General features: G+C 40.9%; 2 protein-coding genes across 3 annotated transcripts; both read left to right on the forward strand.

Annotated features, from left to right (window-relative positions):
* Positions 1 to 1,840: 1,840 nt before the first annotated feature.
* Positions 1,841 to 9,510, forward strand: adpgk (ADP-dependent glucokinase). 2 transcript variants are annotated; one of them, XM_085412811.1, is made up of 8 exons: positions 1,841 to 2,031; positions 3,236 to 3,478; positions 4,600 to 4,825; positions 4,930 to 4,992; positions 5,244 to 5,364; positions 5,469 to 5,665; positions 6,630 to 6,728; positions 6,871 to 9,510. In XM_085412811.1, exons 2-8 carry the CDS (start codon positions 3,255 to 3,257, stop codon positions 7,432 to 7,434), a joined length of 1,494 nt encoding a protein of 497 aa, XP_085268937.1. In that variant the 5' UTR covers positions 1,841 to 2,031; positions 3,236 to 3,254; the 3' UTR covers positions 7,435 to 9,510. The 2 variants fall into 2 exon arrangements, with proteins under 2 accessions (XP_085268937.1, XP_085268938.1); XM_085412812.1 differs by having other exon boundaries at positions 6,874 to 9,510.
* A 2,230-nt stretch (positions 9,511 to 11,740) lies between these two features.
* On the forward strand, positions 11,741 to 16,475 carry ppib (peptidylprolyl isomerase B (cyclophilin B)). The gene is made up of 5 exons (XM_085412813.1): positions 11,741 to 11,961; positions 13,759 to 13,872; positions 14,041 to 14,134; positions 14,586 to 14,770; positions 16,063 to 16,475. The coding sequence occupies exons 1-5, from the start codon at positions 11,827 to 11,829 to the stop codon at positions 16,183 to 16,185; spliced, it is 651 nt and encodes a 216-aa protein (XP_085268939.1). The 5' UTR covers positions 11,741 to 11,826; the 3' UTR covers positions 16,186 to 16,475.
* Positions 16,476 to 24,313: the final 7,838 nt, after the last annotated feature.

A 24,313-nucleotide genomic window follows, 5' to 3' on the forward strand; every position in this document is an offset into this window, starting at 1 on the left:
CAAATACTACAGTGGCTATAACTAGACACTAATAACAGTTTTCTGAAACTGAAGCTTAAGACGGCACCAATCTTCTCCACACTGAACTACTGCATTAAACAGGCATTACCGGATCCACTCTATTCCATCTGCAGCTGATGCACAACACTGTTGCACGGGTCTTCATTGATATAGTAATACACATGGACTAGCTTATCTGCTCTGTTTATGCAGAGAACTGCTTTGCTCCTGCTCTTCTGCACAGGTGACCATGTTTTTCCCCTCTATCAACATTTGAAAAGAAAATCTTAAATCCGCCTAAGGTGTGTTAAGAATATAAAGGGTTAGTTTGTGTTTCTGGTCTCTGGGTTCCCTTATCTTTAACTCATATTTATTTCATATTTTGGCCCCAAGCATCTGAAGTTGTACTTTGTTGTCTTTGGTCATTTAATGTTTCTGGCAGCACTCCGTTCTAGAAACTTTCTAAACTTTGTTTCTAAAGCCTGGTTTGGGTTCAAGTGTTTCGATTAAAAACAATATTGATATCCACAAAGGCTTTGAAATAATTTGAATACCCAATCTAATGCATTTTTTTTTAAATATATAAATTAGTGATTGAGTGTGGCAAATACAGTAAAAAAAAGTGCAGTCTTTATTTTTCTGCACAGCTGCCACACCCACTTTGCTTGAAGTAAGAAGTAGGAAGTAACAACAAGCAGTTCAGGCAGGACTTGTGCTTGCTTGTAAAGATGTTATATGGCTGGGGTTTTGAGTGGCTTCCTATTTTGTTTGTTTCAGAACCAGGTCAAACCTTTTCACTCTGAATAAAAGAAACAAACCAATCAAGTCAGAAGAGTATGCTTTCTTTGGGCTTTATGGGAAGTATGACCTTACAACCCAAAACTTATACAATGCACAGATATCAGTGAGCTAAACTCAGCAAGTTTGGGACTGAGCACCTCTCTCTGCAACTGGATACTAGATTTCCTGTCAGAGAGGCCTCAGTCCGTCCAAATCGGCGACAACATCTCCAGCACCATCAGGCTGAGCACAGGAGCTCCTCAGGGCTGTGTTCTCGGCCCACTGTTCATTCTCCTGACACACGACTGCACCGCCCTACACAGCTCTAACCACATCATCAAGTTCACTGACAACACAACCGTGGTTGGACTCATCAGCAGCAACGACGAGTCGGCGTACAGAGATGAGGTTCAGCAGCTGGCGTACTGGTGCAGCGAGAACAACCTGTCACTGAATGTGGACAAAACCAAGGAGGTGATTTTCGACTTCAGGAAGACTCGCTCCACCCACACACCACTCAGCATCCGAGGTTCCATTGTAGAGACTGTTAACAGCATCAAGTTCCTGGGAGTTCACATCTCAGACGACCTCACCTCACCAACACCACCTCTATCACCAAAAAGCCCCAGCAGCGCCTCCACTTCCTGAGACGCCTGAAGCGGGCCAACCTCCCTCCTCCTATCCTCACCAAAGGATTTAACAATAAATAATGCTTTCTGTCATTTGGGATTTTTAAAGCAGTCTGATAAGGAGTGTCTTTCACTAATGCTTGTGATCTTGGTTGTGTCTCAGGCCCTAGGCTATTACAGTGAAGTGACATTAGTTAAATGAGATAAAAGTAAAAACTGCAATTAAAATTTCATTATTTTTTTAACTGGTTCCAGTCACTTGGGATTATAAACTAAACCGAGTTTGACGGTTTGAGCTGGAATAACCATCTTGTATTGATGAGTAAAATTTAATCCTCCTAAGTAGAAACGTTTTTTTCCTGTTCTTCCCACTTTAACAACAGTACTTCAATGCAGCGTGGAGTAGCGCATGCGCGTTACGGTAGACGGAAGCCGCTGCTGGCGGTCTGCCGTCTTTTCCCCACTCCGTGTTCCTTGAATGACTTGTACCGACTTCTTCAGCTGCCGCTCCCTCTATACACCGGTAGTTTTCCGGTGTCTGGACCTACTTTGTGTGACTTACCAGGAAGCTGGATCTTCTTCGTGACTGACAGACTTTGAATCCCTTTAAAGCAGATTTTCGGTACGTGCCGCTGACAACTTACAGTGAAGCTTTGGCTACTTCGATTGTAACAAGAGCTGTTTGTTAAACTGATCCGACTGTACAGCAAGTGTTTGGCTGCGAGCCTCCTTTCTAAATGAGATCTCCGAATAACCCCGACTAGCTAAAGCTACTTGCTACATGCAGATTATCTTTGCTAAACTGTGAGCAAACATACAGCCTGAGGGCTGCTAGCGTGTTAGCTAACACATTCTGTGTGTCCACGTTTGCACTAAATTAACCCAGCATACTATGCATTAATGTGCACAGTATATTTGCAGCTTAGAGGGCAATGGGCTCCCTGTGCCTACCAGAGCAACTCTTGGTATTATTAGCACGAAACACGGAGATCATATTTTAAACCTGCAGTTTCATCTTGGTGTCAATCTGGATCGTATCAACTGAGACAATCTGAATCAGAAAATGTGAATTGTATTAGGTTAAAATAAATAAATAAGAGGCTGGGGGACTGAAGGGGGTCATTGTATAGTAGTATAGTATAGTTCATTATACATAAATCAATTTACGAATCATAACTGGATGAAAGAAATGTCCACAAACAAATGTGGAAATTTACAATAAACAAACTTGCAGATTTAAAAGTTAAAAAGTAGCAAATTTGTGCGAAACAGAAATGTACCTTTATCTTTGAGCCTTAGCAAAATGCAAATCGATGTTATGTTTAAAACAACAACAACATCTAATGTTGATTTAATTGAAGGACACTATCCATAGAGGTAAGGTTGTGGGTGTGTTTGTTTGTCCTGTGCCAGGCTGTAAACCTATTTATTTTGGTGTTAAACCTGATGTTTTAGTAGAGGACTGATTCCTCAAGTGGCCATTGGAGGGACTGCAGTTGTTGGAGCCCCTGTCTTAATTCCAGTGTGATACAAGACATTTAGAGGAATTTAGACTTTTACGGTGATCTGATTTCTTAATTTATTTTTTTTTACATTTTTTAAAATTAAAAATAATTAAAAAGCTGCTCTTTGTTTGTTTTTGTTTTTTTGTTTTTTTTGTCAATCCATTAATAGATAACACCAAATAGTTTTAGTTAAGAAACCTGCAAGATTAAGAAAATGTTACAGCTTGTATAAATATATGAAACATCTCCTGCATGACTGGATGAGTTTTGAATACCAATGGTTAATATTAAAGCGAGAGTGTCCGACTTCCTTTGTCTCAGGAGTGTGTGGGAGAGCATCATGTGGAGGAAGGCTTTGGTAGCGGCCCTGCTGGCACTAGCCGTTGGCTATTTCTACGGCAGTCCAGAGCTGCCGGAGCAGATCCTGCAGTACATCAGCCTGCCCAACTTCCAGACTTCATCTCAAAACCTGAACAGTCAGAACAGCTTGGAGCGGGTGATCTCCAGCGCCTGGGAGGCTCTGATAACTCTACCAACCCGGCAGTGGAGCAGAGTGGCAGTGGGGTGAGTCACAGAGTTAAACATTAACAGAGGTCTTTGTAAGAAATAGATTTGTGCATTTACTCAGGCGTGTCACCTGAAGGTGCTGTGCACATGAAGAGGCTGTAGTCTGCTCTGCCAGTGTGAAGGAATGTGTTGTCATGAGTCAGAGCTGAGGAGAAGGAGGTGTCTAAGAGAATTAAGTCATTTGCAACCTGTAGCCTGCTTTGGAATGGCCAATAAACGCAACCAGATTATCACATGGCAAAAGATGATTGGCTGAAGCTGAAGGACGGCCCACTGGGGGGATGGAACCCCCCCCCCCCCCCTTTTTTTTTTTTTTTTTTTTTTTTTAAAGTGGGAGAAGTGAAACAATACACCGGAAGTCCCACTGAAGTGGTAGGATAGTTGCATCCAGGACTGCTGTGACGCCAGGAAGAGATGCTTTATTTAACATGAGTGGTGAAACCAATTCAGCTTATCTGGATGTCCACTGATGATTCTCAAATACAATTTTCTTGATTTTGCATTTTATAAGTTTTGAGCGTTCTCATTACTCTTGCAAGCCATGATTTCAATTAATTGCAGAACACTAATAGTGTTTTGTCTCCACCAATCAGGAAAAGTCAAACAAAATACCAAAAAAGATTTGTGATTGCTCTTAAATAAACAGTTGAGCTGTTTGGTATCCACTCGCATTTTATTCACCTGTGTTAGTAGATTAGAATATGCAGGTTTCAAATTCCCTTACTTTTGCTCTTAACATAAAGAATACAACATTTACTGTGACCCACAGGCTACGTGGGGTATGACAATTTTCCATAAGTGCCATTAACGTCAAACCTCTGTTTTAAAGGCTTAAAGAAATTAGTAAACATTCAAAAACATCAACACACCCATTGGTGTAATTCTGCCCCCTGTTGGTGTGTTAGTTAAATGTGATAGGGGAACTACAAAAAGTACCTTTAAAGCAAGTTTTCCTTGCATCTGTACAAAACCCTGATGTTTTTAATGAAGGAATTGTTACTTGTTTTGTGACACTGACACTACACTGGTGGATTTGCCTCCTTTTTAACATCACCAGTTTGGTCATTTTGTCGGATTTACCCGTGAAATAACCCGTAGTCTGTACTTGCCTCTCTAAGGGTAAATGCCTGCGTGGACGTGGTGGTCTCAGGAGTTTCACTCCTGCAGGCTCTGGCTGTGGATCCTGGCATCGGCCAGGATCACGAAGTGCTGCACTCCAAAGAGGACTTGAAGGAAGCTTTCATCCATTACATGGGGCGTGGAGCGGCCGCTGAGCGCTTCTTCAGTGACAGGGAGGCTTTTCAGAGGATTGCGCGTGCAGCAGCAGAGTACCCCAATGCAAAGGCAAGAGGGCTGCTTTACTCCTCAGGCAGCTGTTTCCTTTATTTCTTTTAATGTTTTTTAAAATAAATACTTCCTTCTCAAAAAATCTTTGTGTCGTCTTCCAGTTCTACGTGGGAGGAAATGCTGCCCTGATTGCTCAGAAGCTTGCAACATACCCTGATCTGATGGTAGACCAGCAGTTTGATATTTCTGTCTTAAACACGTACACAACGTTTCATTTATTTAGAAGCATTAGCTTTTTGCTTTGGTAGCCCTCCAAACACGCTATAACACTGTAATTCTGGATATTAGAGCATCTCTGTCACAGATCCAGGAATTTATTCTAAGCAAGTGGCACAAAAATAAGTAAATGGTAGCCAGGCTGGGGAAGTTTAGAGTATCTGGATGAAGAGCTTATAAATATTGTTTTATGTAACAGGTTTTGCTTTGTGGTCCAGTTGGTCCTAAACTTCACGAGATGTTGGATGAGCAGATAATTGTTCCCCCAGATTCCCTTCAGGAGACGGATGAGTTTCACCTCATCCTGGAGTATAAAGCAGGTAAAGAAGAAGACGCTGCAGCCCGGGCAAGATTTCTTCCCTCACTTCAGCCTGGATGAGTAATATCACAGCTGTGTGCATGTGCTCCTCTTCTCTGTCTCCAGGTGAGAAATGGGGTTCAACTCAGGCACCTCAAGCCAACCGCTTCATCTTTTCTCACGACATGTCCAACGGGAAGATGAGCTCACTGGAGACTTTTGTGGTGAGCCTGGAAGAGTTCCAGCCCGAGCTTGTCGTCTTGTCTGGGCTCCACATGATGGACGGTCAGGGCCGAGAGCTGTGGGAGGAGCGGCTGAAAGAGGTCAGCTGGCTTTAAGCTCATCTTCTGCTTTCATGTTTAGTTTATTAAACTTTAATCTTCATTATTATTTGTTGTTACGCAGTTCAGTTTTCTTGGTATAACACAGATTCACGGTAGTCGGTGCTTTATATTGTAAAGACCCTGCAATAATAGAGAGACAGCAGTATATCCAGCAGGCAAGAAGTGTATATGTTTTTATTTATTGATTGAGTTTATTTAATGTAAAAAGTGCCTCTCTTCGTACGTGTACACACACACACACACACAGCCTTGCACCCACTTCTTACACAAATCTATTTCAGTTCTGTTTGAAGCACTGTTGTAACGAGGGGATAGAAGATGCTTTGTATCAATTATTCATCAGTTTATCTGTGTGTTCATGACTAAAATAATCTGAGGTCATCTGCCAAGGAGGTTATGGTTTTGGCAGCATTTGTGTGCGTGCATGTCATTCTGTCTGTAAACACAATAGCTGGAAAAGTTTTGAATGAATTCTGATCAAACTTTGTAGATGTGTGGAGCGAGGTCATGTTGATAATACATTCAAATTTGGCTGCCATCCACCGAAGTCTTCAAGGTCAACTTCATGATTGATAAATTGATAAAAAGCCTTATAACTGCCTGATAATTCTTACAAGTGTGTCGCCATATAGACAGTAAAGATTTAAAATATCATGTCATATTTGACCTCTGACCTTTCCTTTAAGATCAACAGATTGATCTGAAGTCAAATGATAATATTGCTATACAGATCTATTTAAAACTATGTTTCTCACTGCTGGTGTGTGTAGTGACACCGTAGGCATATAGGGAATGATATATGTGGATTCTAACTGTCATGTTACAGTTTGGATCCAAATAAGTGTAAGAACGTTCCCTTAGACGTAAACACCGGCCTGAGACTGAGCTGCCTTGACGAAGGTTTATGCTATATAATTCTGGGATCTTTGCTTCCTGTCTGCAGGCTGTCTCGGCCATATCTGACATCCGTAAAGACATTCCCATCCACCTGGAGTTGGCGAGCATGACCGACAAAGACTACATGAACAGCATAATGCAGGAGGTACATGTGGAGCGCAGCTGTGGCTCTGAGTTTTAACAAAATCTCTTCCAGCAAAGATTCATGTGCTTAGTGTCTTCACATCCCCGTGGAGTTCTGTATATTTAAAGTTTGTTTGTTTGTTTTTTTTCCTGATTCCTGTTAGCAGGTTATGCCCATTGTCAGCTCCATTGGGTTGAACGAGCAGGAGCTGCTCTTCCTCTCTCAGGCCGGAGAGGGACCTCATTCAGAAATGGAGGCCTGGAAAGGCATCCCGGATGTGGGTCGGGTCAGCGACATCCTCCTGTGGATCCTGGAGCAGCACGGCCGCAGTGAGCCATCGTCAGAAGCCGATCTCACTCGGATCCACTTCCACACGCTGGCCTACCACATTCTGGTTACAGTAGACGGATACTGGGGGAACCAGGTGGCGGCGGTGATGGCCGGAGCGCGGGTGGCCTGCAATCAGGCCTGTGGCCTCCAGTCTGTCGATGTCAGCAAGGTGGAGCTCAGAGCCCCTCTGGAGTTTTATAGCTCCCACATGGAGCCCCGGGAGCAGCTGTCCCTGAACCCAGCAGAGCCTGTTACAGTGTGGCGCCGCGGAAACGTCACCTTTTACTTCACACCGGTGCTGGTCTGCAAGCGCCCGCTTCGGACAGTTGGGCTCGGGGATGCCATCTCAGCAGAGGGACTGCTTTACTCAGAGTTACTTCCCCAGCAGCCTTTCTGAGGTTTGCTTCCAGCGGACTGTCAGCATGGCAGACGGTGAGAGGAGCTTAAAAGAACCGGAGAGGTCTCAACTCCTACCGTGGTCGACGGGATGGAGTTGCCAGATCTCCAGTTTTAAATCCAGCCCTTGGACTCATCCAGCCTGCCCTGATCCCCTCTGTTGTCCCTCCTTCATTTTGTTCGGGCTGACACAGAAACTAAGGTCGAACTTTGCCGCGAGGTGGCCTGAGGCTTGAGGCTATGCACTGGATGCAGTTCGAAAGCCATCTTCGCAAACTCCAAAGAGTTTTGTCGGCTCAGCAAAATTTCCTTCTGACCTGCATATCTTCAGTATGCTGTGCCTTGAGAAAATACACGAGAAGTTATTGTTAAATATTTTATCCATATTATAGAGCTGAACAAACAAAAATGACCTTGAAGCTGTGACACGAACAGCTGAAACTGGAAACGGATGCACATGTGACCATGTGGTAGAGTTAAGTGATAGATTTGCTTCTTCAACTTTGGGTGCATAGAGCTTAGTCAATAGAACAGCTTTAAAGGGTTATTCTGTCATGTTTATCAAGCATTACTCAGTGTCTGACTTATTTACACGTAAGAACTGTTATCTATGTTATCTAAGCATACTTGACTTTGACTTTATATTATTTCTTAGCACAGAGAAAACACTAGACTGTGACAACTTGTGTTTTGTTTGTTTGTTTGTTTTTCTAGTGTTTGACCAAAACACTCTGGCATACAATGACATTTTAAGCTTGAAACCTCTACAGCAACATCCTTATTTTTTTAATAATGAATAAGAAAGTCTCATATGGCGACTTGAAATATGCTTCTGAAGCGGGTCCTTCTTTATGCAGTAAAGCTCTGTTTACAGTGAGATACCAGCTATTTAACTTAAAATGGACCTGTTATTGCTTATCTTTCATCTGTCCCGTGTATACTGTTAATAAGGGTTGATGCTCATATTAAACCGGGCCGAAATTGCAAAAATTATGACGTCCTACGTTCAGGTAATCCCCGTAAGATAAAAGCTGAACTTGGGCTGCATTAAACACCTGGTTTCGGATGTTTGTTTGTTTGTTTTTCTCTTTTCTTTCTTGGCTCTATCTGATGTCACTGAGGGCTTAGACCTGTAGTTTAATTCTTCTATTTTCGAGGGGCAGTCAATCCAAAAGGCGCTTGTTTCAGACTGTAATTGCCACAGTAGCTCCTCATTAGAGATAAAACAAGTAAAAGACGTTGTCAGAGTTACTGCAGTTTTTTTCCTGTTTCAGTCATACAACCTCTAATCATGTCACACGATCGGCTTGAATCAGTGAAAGCTGGCCAGTATGACTCCTCTGCTTACAGCCCTAGCATATAAGGAGATTCTTCTTCATGGGTTCTTGTTACTGGTTTCTGTATCACTTACAGTATGTAAAATAATGTTTTGTATACCTCAGACGGCCACTAAAGGCACGCAATAATAATAATGGAGTCTTAATGCAACCCTATGACACAGACGAGAGTGACATTTTCGTTTAGCAGGACCGTTTCTTTGCACTAGCGGAGGCGGCAGGTTTGCCGAGAAGGTGAATGTAAGCTGAATTCTCAAAACTCCTGCTTTTTTCTTTCTTTCTTTCTTTCTTTCTTTCTGTTTTTGAGCAAGTACAATCTGTTCAACTTCACATACTTCATATTACGTCTTGCATGTTTTTAACATTTCTGTCATTTGCATTTGTCATTAAAATGTATACAGAGAGAGAGAAGTGTGTGTCGTGCGACTGGTGATGCAGAATATTACGTGTGTTTGTGTGGGCTGTAAGAGATAATGAGTCCTGATAGACAGAATTTTAAGAAGTTTTTTCCCCCCTTTATTTCTTAATGGGTTTGTTTTATTTGTTTCTCATCATTTACCTGCTAAAATAAAATCAATTGATGAACTTACAGTGGAACATTTGTCTTAAAATGGAAATTAGATGCTGTTGTGAGGTAATTTGCATTTGTGGTTCAATAAATGTGTAAAGGGTCCAGAAACACGGTGTTGATGGATCAGTGCTGTTAGGTGGCGAATAAATAAATCTGAGTCTCCTCTGTACTTGAACTGCATGATTTGATTCCCATTCTGGTGTTATGTGACATGAAATTTTCTATAGGCTAAGGAGCTTGGAAAGAAAGGGGTTGGACTTCTTCAAGCCACACTAGTATGATTTTTTTTTTTTTTTTTTTTTTGTTAGTTTTCCAGCATTTTGCATAGCTTTCTGGTCATTTTATTCATTTATTGGTGCTTTTCCATTAGTTTGTAGATATTCTGTCTCTTGTTTTGCTTCTCACTTTAGTTGCATGTGCATGCTTTGTGTTTTTGTGGTAGTTTTTTATTTTTTTGTTGCATCTCTTCTGTATTTGTGATTGTTTTCTGTCTTGTTGATCATGTTTGTGTCTCTTTGTGGCCTTTAGGATATCATTTAGGTTGTTTTGTGTTACACTTTTGGGTGAATAGTGCTGTCCCCTCACAGTAAGAAGGTCCTGGGTTTGAATCTAGTCCAACCTTATATTTTTTTTCCTTCCTCTTCCTTAGTTACATAAATGTATTAGTGTAATAAGACCAGACTCATTGAGACCCTGGTTGGCTGTCTCAGTAGTCTACAGTATCAGTGGTTTGTGTGCCTAAAGACCACCACATCCATCTGCAGATGGATTCTAAACTTCCTCACAAACAGGCCCCAGGTGGTGAGAGTTGGTAAGCACACCTCATCACTCATCCTAAACACAGGTACGCCACAGGGTTGTGTGCTTAGCCCCCTCCTATATTCCCTGTTCACACACGACTGTGTTGCTAAACAAGAGTCCAACATCATCATCAAGTTTGCGGCTGACACAACCATCATAGGCCTCATCACAGACAATAATGAGACGGCCTATAGAGAGGAGGTGATGGCACTGTACGAGTGGTGCCTGGAAAATAACCTGACTCTCAACATCAGCAAAACTAGAGAGATGATAGTGGACCAGTCAGAGAACACCAGCCCATCCACATCAACGGTGTCAAGGTCGAAAGGGTCAGCAGCTTCAAGTTCCTTGGAGTCAACATCGCTGAGGACTTCTCCTGGACCCTTCACACAGACACTGCTATCAGGAAAGCTCGCCCGCGGCTTTACTTCCTGAGGAGGCTGAGGAAGTTTAGCATGAATGCCAACATCACCTCAAATTTTTACAGGTGTGCAATTGAGAGCTTGCTGACGAGCTGCATCACAGTTTGGTACGGAAGCTGCTCTGCCAGCAGCCGTAAATCACTACAGAGGGTGGTGAAGGCAGCAGAGCACATCACTGGCACAAGGCTTCCTGCCATTCAGGACATTTATCTCCAGCGATGCCTCTGTAAAGCACACAGCATCATCAAGGACCACAGCCACCCAGCACATCAGCTGTTCTCCTTGTTACCATCTGGCAGACGTTACAGGAGCCTGTCTGCTCGGACTACAAGACTCAAAAACAGTTTTTACCACAAGCCATACGACACCTCAACCACAACACTTAAACACACACAACACAGCACTCAGAAGCTACCCTACAGCTTCACAAGTACTCTGTTTAATCTGCACTGGTCACTTCACTTTATTGTTATTGATATTTATATTTAAAAGTGCAATACTGTAATTTTCTGCTGCTCATTCCTGTGCAACATCCCATCTGCCCTCCCGTCATATTTCTTTTCAAGATTTTCTTATTTAATCACTAGTGTACATATATTTATATTTATAGATACATATATATTTAGTCATCTTTTCTCTTTTACAATGTCTCTAACATTTTGCTCCTTACTATTTTTCTATTTTTTATTATTTTATTTTATTATATTTTCTCCTACTGTATCATGCTGCTGAGTGACTGCTGACTCAAACACATTTCATTGCAATGTTGACCCTGTGCTAACTTGCATATGACAAAACTTAAAACTGAAAAACACAAAGCAAAACACATTTTTAAGGCAACTTGTATTTTTATCTGCAGGTATAAAACCTTGTTTATGATGAATGATATCGGTAACAAAGTGAGCCTGGCAGAAACTGGTCTGTGTAAGGACAAGAAAACCCATCGTCCATACGTTTCTTACGGAAACATTTCTTTTCCATTGTTAGGAATACTTGAACACTCAAAAAAAAAAAAAAAAAAAAAGAATGTTACGCGTCTACATTTGATTGGCTTATCCGGTACGTGATCCAATCAAAGCTCCGTGCGTCTCTGCGCAGGGTTGAAACTCCGCCCCTGTGTGGTCGAGCCGGCCTGTAGCCTTTGGAGAGGGCGCCTCCACAGTCTCCACCCCTGGATACCCACTCACTCCTTCCCCCCGGCCCTTTATAAACGTAGCATCGCTAACAGGCCGTTCCCGGGCTGTTAATTTTTTTTCTCGTTGATGGTTAGACTCTGTGAGAGAAAGATGAAGTTCCTCATAGCTGTTACAGTTATTGTGGGATCCCTGATTTTTCTCGCTTTCCCGAATGGCTCGGCTGCTGACGAGAAGAAGAAAGGCCCCAAAGTAACAGCGAAGGTGGGTGTTAGCCTTAGCAGAAATCTTTGCTCTTATTTCTCGCTGTGCACTGATGCTAACGGGAAGCTGCAGCTTATAAAGCCACGTCACAACCAAGCTGGCCTGCAGGACGCCGTCTGCTTGGCTAAGCTAGCAGACGTTTAAGCTTTTCCGATATCAGCTGTGATTGCATTTATAGAGCACTCCGTGAGGTCAGGACTAAACTGACGCTGATGGACTAATATCCCAGAGCTAGCTGTCCATGGAGATCATGGAGCTAGCTCGCCAAGAATGTTAGGCCTTTATCTTAACTATCTCAAACACATTGTTCATAAATGGCCCCACCTTTCTTTGGCTTTTCCTTATCTGTTCATTTATTTATCTAATATAAAGAGATAAAACTGCAGCTGTGTGGGGTTCGGGTGTTTTTGTCTGGCATATTGTGTCTGGTTTGTCCACGTCTACAGATTGAAGAAGGCTCTAAACTGGCCGTTAACTGAGCCATCGTGTTGGAACAGACTCACTATAAAACCCGATAAGTAACATCAAGTAGTTGCTTTCATTATTAGATAAATGTATAATATGTGGTGTCATAGGTCAGAGTTGAATTTAAGCAAGATTTTTCCTCCCGTGGTTTTATCATGCAATCAAAGGATGTCGTAGGTGAATAAATAAACTGCTGAACATGTTAGTTAGACTTCTCGCAATAATGAAGCCAGCTGAAACGACATTTCGGTGTTATATTTTATACTATAATACAAAAAAGAGGGGGGGAAACCCTTTTAGTCTTTATACGACTTCACACATTAACCATCGGGACTTTTATGTTGCAGGTCTTATAAGATTGATATTAAACCAAAAAAACAACAACAACAAAAAAAAAACAACACCAGGGATATTTTGAAAATTAAAATTGTCCTTCAGTAGCGAGATTTCCCCAGACTCAAAATCTGCATTTTGCTGTTTTTGGTCATTAGATGAAGAAAAATGTACTAAATGTGTTCTTCAGACCTACCACCAAATAACTGCAAGTGCCTTGACAACCTCAAAGGGAAGAAAGGCACAAAAAACTTCAGTCTAATGATTGCTCTTGCTTTGCTTACATGAGCAGTCTTTAAAAGTCTTATAATTTCACATGGAAGTGTCTGCAGGAAAACTACTCGGGGAGGTTAGGTTGCAGCTGTCAGTTCATTAAATTACATGGAGTTTAATCTTCTCAGTGTTGTGGAGAACATAAACTACCTATTTAAGTATTCTGACCCACCAGTTTTTACTTTTTGTTAAATATCAGTGACTTGGCTCAAGCTGTGGAGGGGGGGAGGGGGCTTTGAGCACTGATCCTGGGTTGGTAACCTGGTTCTTGGGTCACGAATCAGGACATCACCTCTCCCAGGAAGGAGGCAGAGCTAGTTCAAGAGATTGAGAACTAAAATTAGATGTAGCTGGGCTCACCTCCACACACAGCTTGAGTTCTGGATCCAGTCTTCTGGTGAATAGTGGAACTGGGGGGCAGGGAACGTAAGGTTCAGAGTTGAGCCGCTGCATTTGCCTAAAATGATGCAAATGTTAAAGCATTTGGACGCCTCCTTCTCTGGCCGGACGGAGGACATGCTGTCTGTCTGTGTCCTGCTGAAGATCATGGCAGTGGTAGCTTGGGACAGTGAGCGCTGGGTTACTCTGCTTGGAGTACTACCGTCATGCCTGCAGAAGAATGTGGATGGATGGAAATCCATTAAAAAAATCATTTTTTTGAAAAAACAAACAAAAACATGTGTAAAATGATTTTATTAACTGCCTTTTTAAATGTATTTTTAATAGGTTTTCTTCGACATTAGAATTGGTGATGAAGACGTTGGAAGGGTTGTCATCGGACTGTTTGGGAAAACCGTTCCCAAAACAGTTGACAACTTTGCTGCCCTGGCAACAGGAGAGGTGAGAAGCCATTTCTTTTGTCACCATTGACCATTTTATTTGTGAATAAACTGAAGGAGGTGATTTGGTCAAAATGGGCAGAAACTAAAATCAGTATTTCTCTGCTCATTCATTTCAGATGTTTCAAGTGGTGCTCATGATAATTTTTTGTAATTTGCAATTGAACAGAAAGGATTTGGATATAAGGGCAGCAAATTCCACAGAGTCATCAAGCAGTTCATGATCCAGGGTGGAGATTTCACCAGAGGAGACGGCACTGGAGGTGAGACGTCAGGACTTGACAGATTTTTTTTTTTTTTTTTCTAGCAGGAATTAATTTGCATTTTCACTGTCCTGGGCTTACAATGTACCAGGGCTGGGGTTAGGCACGTAATCACAATCTGCCGACATAGTTAAGTCTCTCTGTCCATAGTGTGGTTAGCACATTGGTTTGGCAAGTAAAAGGTTACTCATTCAATTCTAGCCAAATCCAAAGACAGTCAGCATCAACATATCTATTGTGTGCTAAGAGCCTGTTCAGCTCACAAACACTCCTTTACCATTTTTGTGGCTTTACTGGTCGAGTTCATTCCGAGAGCGACTGCTTTCAGCGTTCCTGAATAATTAAAGTGAAGATAAGCGTTTGCAGCAATCAGGCCATTCAAATGAGTTGCAAAGGTCAGTGCAGGGAGGGAGTGGAAATGGCTAATATATGAACCTTTTTCTCTTTGAAGGCAAGAGCATCTATGGAGACCGTTTCCCTGACGAGAACTTCAAGCTGAAGCACTACGGGCCCGGCTGGCTCAGCATGGCCAACGCTGGCAAGGACACCAATGGCTCCCAGTTCTTTATCACCACAGTTCAGACTCCATGGCTGGATGGGAAGCACGTGGTGTTCGGAAAAGTCCTGGAGGGCATGGTGAGTGTGACACAGAGTCATGTAAATGGCTGAAGGGGTTCAGGGGAAATTTATCACCTGAAATATGAATTCTAGGAGCTGATCTGAGCTACTAAAACAGACAGTTGATCAGTTTATTGTTCAATTTCTTACTCAGGTTTAGCAATTGGGGAAAATAAAATAATTGCAATAAAATTATTTCCCTTCTTATAAATCAGGCACACATATGTGCTGTTAAGTTTAAGCCGAGACAACTAAAACAGCCCCAGTCAGTAAAATCTGCCTAAACTGTATAGAGTTTTTGTAGGTGAGCCCGTGCAAACATAAATAACAGTTGCATGCTGCTGCTGCTGCCGCCTTTGTTCCCAGATCTTTGACCCAGTTTAGGCATGTGTGACGCCAAGGAGTCACTGCGGATGTACGCAAGTCCAGACATGCCTGGAATTCTCGGCAGGCTGGCGCGAGCTTGTCTGTGTCCTTTTGAGTCGATGCTTTCATACGAAGTCGGTTTGAGTTTCTAAACTTGTTGCTTTTCCCGTAGTTTGGTTTCTTTTCACAAACTTTAAGAAAACCAGAATGGGGCGCTACAGACTACATGAGATCATTGAGCCAGCTTACTGACCCGATGGGGGAACTGTAGCTCAGGAGATTGTGGGTTGTATACTAATCAGGAGGTTGGCGGTTTGATCCCTCATTGGCTTCTCTAGTCTGCATGTCAGAGTATCCTTGGGCAAGATATCTAAACTCTGAGTTTCTTCTGAGGCATCATCAGTGTGTGTGTGAGTGTGGCTTTTAAAACAAACAAAAAAAGCACTAAATGTTTGTGTGAATGAGGCTTGCAGTAAGAAAGTGCTTTGAGTGCTCAAAGAGTAGAAAACTGCTAGTAGCTTTCCACGTGTCTGGGTGTGAGATCAAAAGTAAATGCAAGGTAGAAAGTGGTACCACTGTGTGCTCTGCACATCAAAGCAGCACAACATAATTTATCATACAGTGTGTTTTTTTTTTTCTAAACTTCTAGATATGGACAATTAAGGACATTACTCCAGTACTGTACTTTGTTCTTTAAACTGTAAATAAAGTGCACTATGCATTGTAGGCCATAAATTGCATGTAGCAATATATAAAGTTATGCAAATGTTTTTATTAAGCTTTCAAAAAATTGTATTTTGTAGTTCAGGGTTAAACTGTACATTGCTCAACTTTGACCAAAAGAAGAGTACATTTCTTTCAAATTAACCCTGTATTGATTTTATGTACTTATTGTCTTGTTGAGGGGGAAAATGTAACTGTACGTTCATCGTTTTATCTTCTAGGACGTGGTGAAGAAGATCGAGGAAACGAAGACCGACGGGCGTGACAAACCTCTGAAAGATGTCATCATTCACGACTGTGGAAAAATTGAAGTGGAGAAGCCATTCGCAGTCGCCAAGGAGTAGAGCGCTGCTGTAAGGTTAACTAGGAGAGCCGGACTGGGGAAGGAGGGGGCAAGTGGGTGGGTTTAAGGAGAAATCGTGCAGGCAACCTCGTTTTAACACTCGGCTCTGTGGTCCAGGGGGAGGGGTTTGGGGTAATTCAGTGGCTGCTGTCTTAATGCACCAGAAAAGGATCAACTTCAAGCAACCGTGACAACATACTGGGTCCATTTAACAACGAGCATTCCAAGGTGCACTTTTTTTGTAAGAAAAAGGAAATGAAATCTGAAATAAAGGTTTCAGTTTTTGTTAAACTGATGTGTACATTTCATTGCGGTCTCCTTGAAGCTCATGTATTTAATGCATTTACATAAAAGATCGGTTTGGTTTTAACACAAGGTTTTTATGAAGTCACGCAGTTCTTCTTGTGAGCACTAGGTGGAGCGACTTGCCTGCTGTTATCGCAGGGAACTGAAACCAGAGTGTGAAGCTCAGTGCGGCACCACAGAGAGCAGAATAAAGTACAATTTTCAACAATTTCTCAAAGTATGGGTTTTTACAGAAATAAGTTTAGCTGATAACCAGGAAGCCGCACTGAGGTCAATTCTTCACAAAGGAAACTATAACCGAAGTGTCAGCCATACAAACTCAAAGGCCACCACATAAAATGGGAAAACATGATCTACAGATGCCCTCAACAAACGCGAGCCCAGTGGCCTTGAGGAAAATGAGCCCTTCACTGTGAAATTTCTCAACAGTCTGTTAAATTCTGCAACGTACAGTTTCATTGCAGGTGGATATTTGTTTTGTAATCAGTGGCAGAAAGCAAGCTTTCAAAAGTCAAAGGTGCTTCTGCTCATTTCTGTGAAGCGGGGGGGGGTTAATGCGGCTCCATCACCATAGCAATCCACGTTGTGAAATCCTGACATGTCAAGGCTGCTGGTGGCGTAAAATGAAGAGCATATTACAATATACAGTCAAAATGGTACAAGGAGGTGTTCAAAGAAAAACTTTGAAAGATCTCTAGAAAACCTGGAGGACTGTTGGTCAAGAGAACCTTTAAAAAGTTAGAGAATCTGGTCCATTGGATGCAAAATAAAGTAATGAGGGGTGGCTCAAGACTTTTGCACAACTGTTTTTACGTCAGAATATTTCTCTGCTTATGCAGTCAGTGCAAGCAGTTGTCAGACAAACTGCCACAGAGCAGTGACTACGGAGCCTAAAAAGGGAAAAAATAGAGAATTAAGTAACACACATTCATTGTCATGTGTGTCAGACATACAAAGATGTGATTGTGCTCCTGCTCCTCACCTCTAAACACAATTAAAGGACACTTCTAGTTAAAGGAATTTAAAGTTGTCAGCAGCTGGTGGCATTTGTGCCACACTTGGCTTTAATCAAAATTGTAATTGTAGTTAATTATTGAGACATTCAATTAATAATTTAATATATTTAATTAGTTGGTTTTGGCTCCTCATCCTCTAGTCAAAAACAGGAATGAGCATAAGAAATCCACCAGCGAGGTTTTAAAAATGTAAGACGGCTAAATTTTGCCTAAATAAGTTTTATGACTAATAAATGTTTGATTAGCTGTGTTGAAACATCGTTTGCACGAAGATTTTGCATCATGGGATAGTTTCCAAAAAATAAAATGAAGTACCTCTCACTACCTTCATGGGGTATCATCATCTACCTGAGTTCTGGATTCCAGTGACACTGGCTACTCATAGATCTGGAGTTATATCCAGTAACCACTGTTTTTCTTTTAGAGAAGCAGAGTAATAAAGAGCAGCTGCACTCTGTAGACAGAGTAGGGATGTGTTTTAATATCACGCTGCTCCTGTGGCAAAGCCAACGCTCGTTTGTAGACAGGTGCGGTCTGTTGAGTTAAAATTAACAGGAACTGTTCACCTTTTTTGCATTTAGATTAAAGATTTGCTTTGAATCATAAATGTACCCCGAATACGAAGCACATAAATAGCTCATTAATATACACGAGCAGCATATGAAATGTCCTTGAACGATGCAACACTGTGTTGCTTTAGGTTGCAATTGTGAGTAGAAAGGAAACATGGGAAGTAATATTAGGCTTCACAGCTTTCCTGTTGATAACAGGAGAGGAAAGGAGTGGGAAAATGCTTGTGAACCAAAAACAGCTTCTGTTCCAAGAGCCATGCCCAGCACATCTTTCTTTCGATGTATAGTATTTGATGGTGTGCTTACAGTTTTCTTCCACAAGGAGTGTAAACACCCTGAAACATAGAGTAAAAATCTCTTTATGAAAAAGGGAAAGAAAGAAAGGAGAGGATCCTAGAAACAATGTGTCTAACCAAATACTTGCTCTGAATCTCATTACTTTGGCTTCCTGTGAGGAATCTTGGAGTCAATTTTGACCTTCAATGCACATGTTAAACAAATATGCAGGATATCTTTCTTGCTTTCTTGTGTTGCACAATATGTCTAAAATGAGAAAAATCCTGTCAAGTGTGTGAAACTCACTCACTCATGTTATTATAGGTTGTCCTAAAAACTCTGAAAAGCCTTCAGTTGATCTAAAATGCTGCAGCAAGAATAGTGACTAGGCTACAAAGAGAGAGCATATTTCTCCCATACTGCTTCTCTTCATTTGCTCCTTGTTAAACCCGGAAATTTAAAATCCTTCTCCTCACAAACAAGGTTTGAATAATCAGGCCCTATTTTATTTTAAGGACATCATAATACCGTATCACCCAAAAACAGCTCTTTGTTCTCAGCCTGTGGGCTTACTTGTGGGTCCTAGAGTCGCGGATAAATACAACAAAATAAAACTAGTACCGGTACTGAAAAAAGAAGATTTATTCATAACACACATGAAAACACCCAGGAAAACCAAGTTAACGACAAAAACAATAACAAAATAACGCTGAAAACCGATAAAAACCCTGAAAACCATACATTTCACACCTGAGCCTCAACTCTCACGGCCCGGCACCAAACGGTACCGGTCCGAGGCCCGGGGGTTGGGGACCGCTGTCCTAGAGTATGTGAAAGTAAATTGGAGCTCGAGCCTTCAGCTTCCGGGCGTCTCTTCTGTGGAACCAGCTCCCAGTTTAGTGTAAACTTTGATCATTTCAGCTTCAGCCATCTGAACAAAAACAAACTACAGGTGCACACCCCGTACCTGCATACTGGAAAGACTAGGAAAGCAAAGCTGATTTTCAGATGTTGTTGATTGTGAAGTTGCATAATTACAGAGTGAGGAAAAGCTTTGATTGGAGTGTAATTAAGATTAAATCACTGTAATGTGAAGCTATAGTCCTCCAACTTCAGACTCCAAACAGCTTTCAGTGCTAAAATCTAGGCCTCCCTTAAGGGAAATGATTTTTAAATGGTTGTCAACAATCAGGCCAAAAGAAAATATTTTAGGAGACCAAAATAGCAGATCTGGGCCCTGAAGTCCTTGTTTTGCTCAAATTCACTCAGGCATTGTATGACTCATTAGAATCAAAATATGGAAAGAATGCCCCAGAGTTGGCACAACCGTGGTCTTGGTTAAACCCTCTGTTGTTCAGTTTGGCCTTGTTTGTGACGATTGGGATTTGTTCAGTGAAACTGTGTTATTCTTCACTTACTGGCGTTGCTGGAAAAGCCATGACGGGCCGGACATATCTGGCATAGCTTCCTGCAAGAGGCTTTGTCAAAGAGATTAAACGAACACTGGAGAGAATCACAACAAGAAGCATGGAAGCTTTCGGTCACACAGGAGCGCCGAACGTCCTCCTCCTGCCCTTTTGCCATCGTGTTTATCTATTCTCTGCCACAGTTTAACAGCAGGAAATACACAACAGGTCTACATGGGGTCATTTTATTTAAAGATGAACCAGATCTGAAAAGAAAGATCCTCTGTGCTTCTGAGTGCTGATGTAGGATATAATGTTGTTCTAACTTTAACCAGTCCATTTATGAAAGAAACCGATAAAACACTGAGGTTACCCGTGCTTATTTATAGGGAGAGAATTGATAAGAATTTAATATTTACACTTCCATTATCTATATCACATATCAATGAAATTCCTTATTGATATCTTATTGATTCTCATTGGGCTCTCACTGACTCCACTTTGAGTGTCACCACCATTGCTAAGTAGCATATCAAAAACATTACATTCTTGCAAAATAATTGCCTGCATTGTGGTCAAATGTTCAGTTTTGTGATCAGGATCATACAGTAAATCATAAAGTAATTATTACATATAATCACACGTTTCTTAAATGTAATGCAGGGAAAAAATGATTCATTACACAACTTGACTTTCACGTTTCTCTGTAAAGTAACCTGAAGCACACTGTCTTATAATTACCATTTAACAGTATAATCCTGAGGCTACAGGGCTGGGCTCGGCACTCACTCGGCTTCAATGTCACTCTGGGTTCTTGGCTAGCTTAGCCTTAGCATGCTAGCTAAGTTGTGTTAGTAATGCAGTTGGTTCTCTTACATTCGAGCTCTCATCTGTTTGTGACTAAAAGTAAAAGTAATGTCCTTATTCGTTCTGTAGACTGCACCACCCTTTTCATCCTCTTAACTAAAATCTGCCGATTAGTGCAACTGAAAGTGGAACTGATTAGAGCAATCAATAGGTAACAAGTCCAAGATACGGAGCTACTGGGAACCAGTTTGCCACAGGAACTGGTTCTTGATTCCTATTCCTTCTTGTTTATGTTACATTAAATCGCAGATATTAAATTGCCTCAGTTTTAGTATTGAAAGATATTCCATGATGTCAGGGCTGGCTATAGAAAAAAAAAACGTTTTATGAGGCCCATCTGGAAACTCCACGATTTCCTTCTGTTCAGATTAGACCGATAGCTTTGTTTTTGTGGGTGCAACTTGTCATATTTGCTCAACCTGGCATGAAAGTTGAACAAGTTTTTTTACAGTCTGCTTTACATAAATTTTATTTCAGTTAAGTAATTTTTGGTTTGATTTTTTTAAGTTTAGTTTTAGTAACCTATAACTTCATTCATCAAGCAAATTTTATTTTCAATCTCTATGTCTGGTATCAACATTTTTCTGACAGCATTTCATCTTTGTTATCAGAAAACATAATCCAGGCAATATCGCCCGAAGTCATATATGTTTTATTTGCCTTTTGAAAAATATTCTGTTTATATTCTCAGTAAAAGGTTTGTGGATTAACAGACACACGTGTGTGAATGGGTGGATGACTGGTTGTGTAAAGCGCTTTGGGGTCCTTAGGTACTAGTAAAGCACTATACAAATACAGGCCATTTACCATTTACAAGTCAAAGGTGTGTGTTTTACATTTTGCTGAAAACAGATGAGTTTTTGTTGAAATAGGCCTCAGGTTTGTTCACTTTAAAAAAAAAAAACAAACTATCAGTTAATATACAAACTGACATATTTTAAGCCCCTAACACTTGAGATAACAGGCATCATGTCTTTACACAGGCAATGCCTCCTCAGGACGTAAAGAAAGTAGTACTTTATTTCTTTGTGTTTTGCATTGTTCTTGTCCAAGAATTTAAATTTCCTCTCCAGCCCGAGGTCACATGTCTTGGTGTCTGTGATCTGCTCTCTATATAAAGCATTGAATAGACTGCAGTCATTACCTTTTGGCCAGGCAGAGCTGTTCTTGTTCAGTTTGGCTGGATGTCAAACACAACTCGGTGGTTCTGTATTCATGACAGAGCTCACTGCACTCCTGGGGGCCTTGTCAGGGCTTTAGTATTTCATTATCGATGAACTGGGTCATGATGATGGGTTTAATGATTAAAACCTGGCCAGATGGTTTAAAACACATTAAATTGGTTTGATAGCAGCTTCTTGTTGGCTCAAAATGAGCTTCTAGGGGGTGAATACAGATATAAGAATGATTGGCCCGTCTATTACTTTCTGCTTTACGCACACTTTAATATTTCCTTAACAGAAACCAAATGCTATCAGTGCCTAAGTACAATTGTATAGTTACCTCTGCCAAGGAGGTTACGTTTTTGGTATTGTGTGTGTGTGTGTGTGTGTGTCATTCTTCTTGTCTATAAGCACGATAGCTTGGAAAGTTTCAAATGACTTCTGAGAAAATATGTAGGCTGTAGAGCGGGGTCATGTTAATAATCCATTAAAATTAGTTTTATATCCATCAAGGCCTTCAAGGTCAACTTAATGATTCATTGGTCATAAATTGACAAAAAGCCTTATAACTGAAAAACTATGATTCTTACAAGTGATGTGCATTATCAACATATAGAAAGCCCTAACCTGCACATAATGATTAAAATATGATGTCACATTTGACGTCTGACCTCTCCTTCAAGGTTTTAAAACCATGTTTCTTACAGCTATTGTTTGTGTTGGCAGCATACAGCCTTATAGAAAATAAAATATATATGGAGACGCTAAATATTATGTCATATTGACCATATTTGACCTCTGACCTCACTTTTACATTTCACATCTGCCTTTCTTTCATGTTGAAACCCAAATGCGTTACACCTTCAAAGAAAGTATTGTCAGTTGGAAGAGAATGAACCCAGTTTGAAATATACTGTAGTATCATATTGTTTAAGAGCTCAAGTTACTTAACAAGGTGAATAACAAAACCTGCACTTCACACTTGTTTTTCATGGACTGCAAACTTCTTAAAGTATGTTTAAAAAGAACAAATAAAAAAAACGAATACACAGAAAATACAGAACAATTCCCTTAAATGTAAATATGTAAATACTGCCCTGAGACTGAGGGCCCTTGGCAGAGGTTTGCGCTCTCAAAGTGTCTTCAACTGAGTTTAGTTCCTGTTAGCTTGTTTCAGTTTAGGCTTTATTGATTAGTTTTAGTTTAGTTTCTATGTTTGTTTGAATGTTAGTTTGCCTGACAAATACATTGATGGTATTTCTCAAACTGTAAGACTTAACAATACCATCTAACATCACTGCTATACAAACATATGATGCTGTCATGAGATGTGTTGTAAAGAGGACGCAAATGCAGACCAGAGAAATAAACAAAATGAAATGTGAGCCTTTAACTTGTTTTCTGCAAATAAAAAAAGTCTAGCGCAAAACCGGCAGTCCAAAATGAGCCGGAGCCGAAGAGACATCAGGTGCAGAAACAGACAATCACACAAAAACAAAGTCAAGACTCATCTTCACCGAGAAAACCTGCCACCCCATGTAAACTGGAATACATCCATATAAGGATGGGTGGGAAACATGATGACAAAGAGGGATGGAGGCACTAACACAGATAAGACGGAGACACCAAGAAACACAAATATACTGAATACTAAAAACATACACGAATGAATCACAAAATCAAAACAGGATCCAAAGACTCAACAAACACTGAACAAAGAACAAGGACAGACACAGTCACACAGACATCCCATAAACACATGAACCATATGCTCCTCAGACTGGTTGTGCTGACAAATTTGACGACACTGACAAAATTTAAGATATTTCCTGTATGTTTTTTTTATCCTAATAAAAGTAGACTCTGCTGTTTTAGTAACTATGACAGATTTCCCTTAGTAATAAATAATATTTTGAACCTGTGTGTCTGATATCTACATTTTTCTGACAGAATTTCACCACTTCTTTGTTTCCTCATGTCTCTTGTGATCAGAAAACACAACCCAGCAGCATTTGCTGTATTTTACTTTATTTTCATTAAACATTTGATTTTAAGGAAGATGGGTTTTTTTTCTTGAATTAGACCTTGACTGTTTTTAGTTTTTACAGATATTTTGAGACTCTAAGGCTTAATGTGAAAGGGATCACATCCGAAGACGCTCTAGTGTCGTCTTTCTTTGTGTTTTGCATTGTTCTTGTCCAGGAATTTAAATTTCCTCTCCAGCCCGAGGTCACATGTCTTGGTTCCTGTGATCTGCTCTCTGTATAAAGCATTGAATAGACTGCAGTCATTACCTTTTGGCCAGGCAGAGCTGTTCTTGTTCAGTTTGGCTGGATGTCAAACACAACTCGGTGGTTCTGTATTCATGACAGAGCTCACTGCACTCCGGAGCCTTGTCAGAGCTTTAGTATCTTTATCATTTTCATGATCAGTAAGAAAAAGCATCAGTAAGAAAATAGATTCTTGGAAGCGATATTATTCGTTGCATTTTTCATATTTTGTGTTTAAACTCTTCATAATTTT

This window comes from Rhamphochromis longiceps, linkage group LG7, assembly GCF_057381845.1.
Source record: "Rhamphochromis longiceps isolate RC_006_pf linkage group LG7, R_longiceps_female_GT1.1, whole genome shotgun sequence".
NCBI classification, from domain to species: Eukaryota; Metazoa; Chordata; class Actinopteri; order Cichliformes; family Cichlidae; genus Rhamphochromis; species Rhamphochromis longiceps.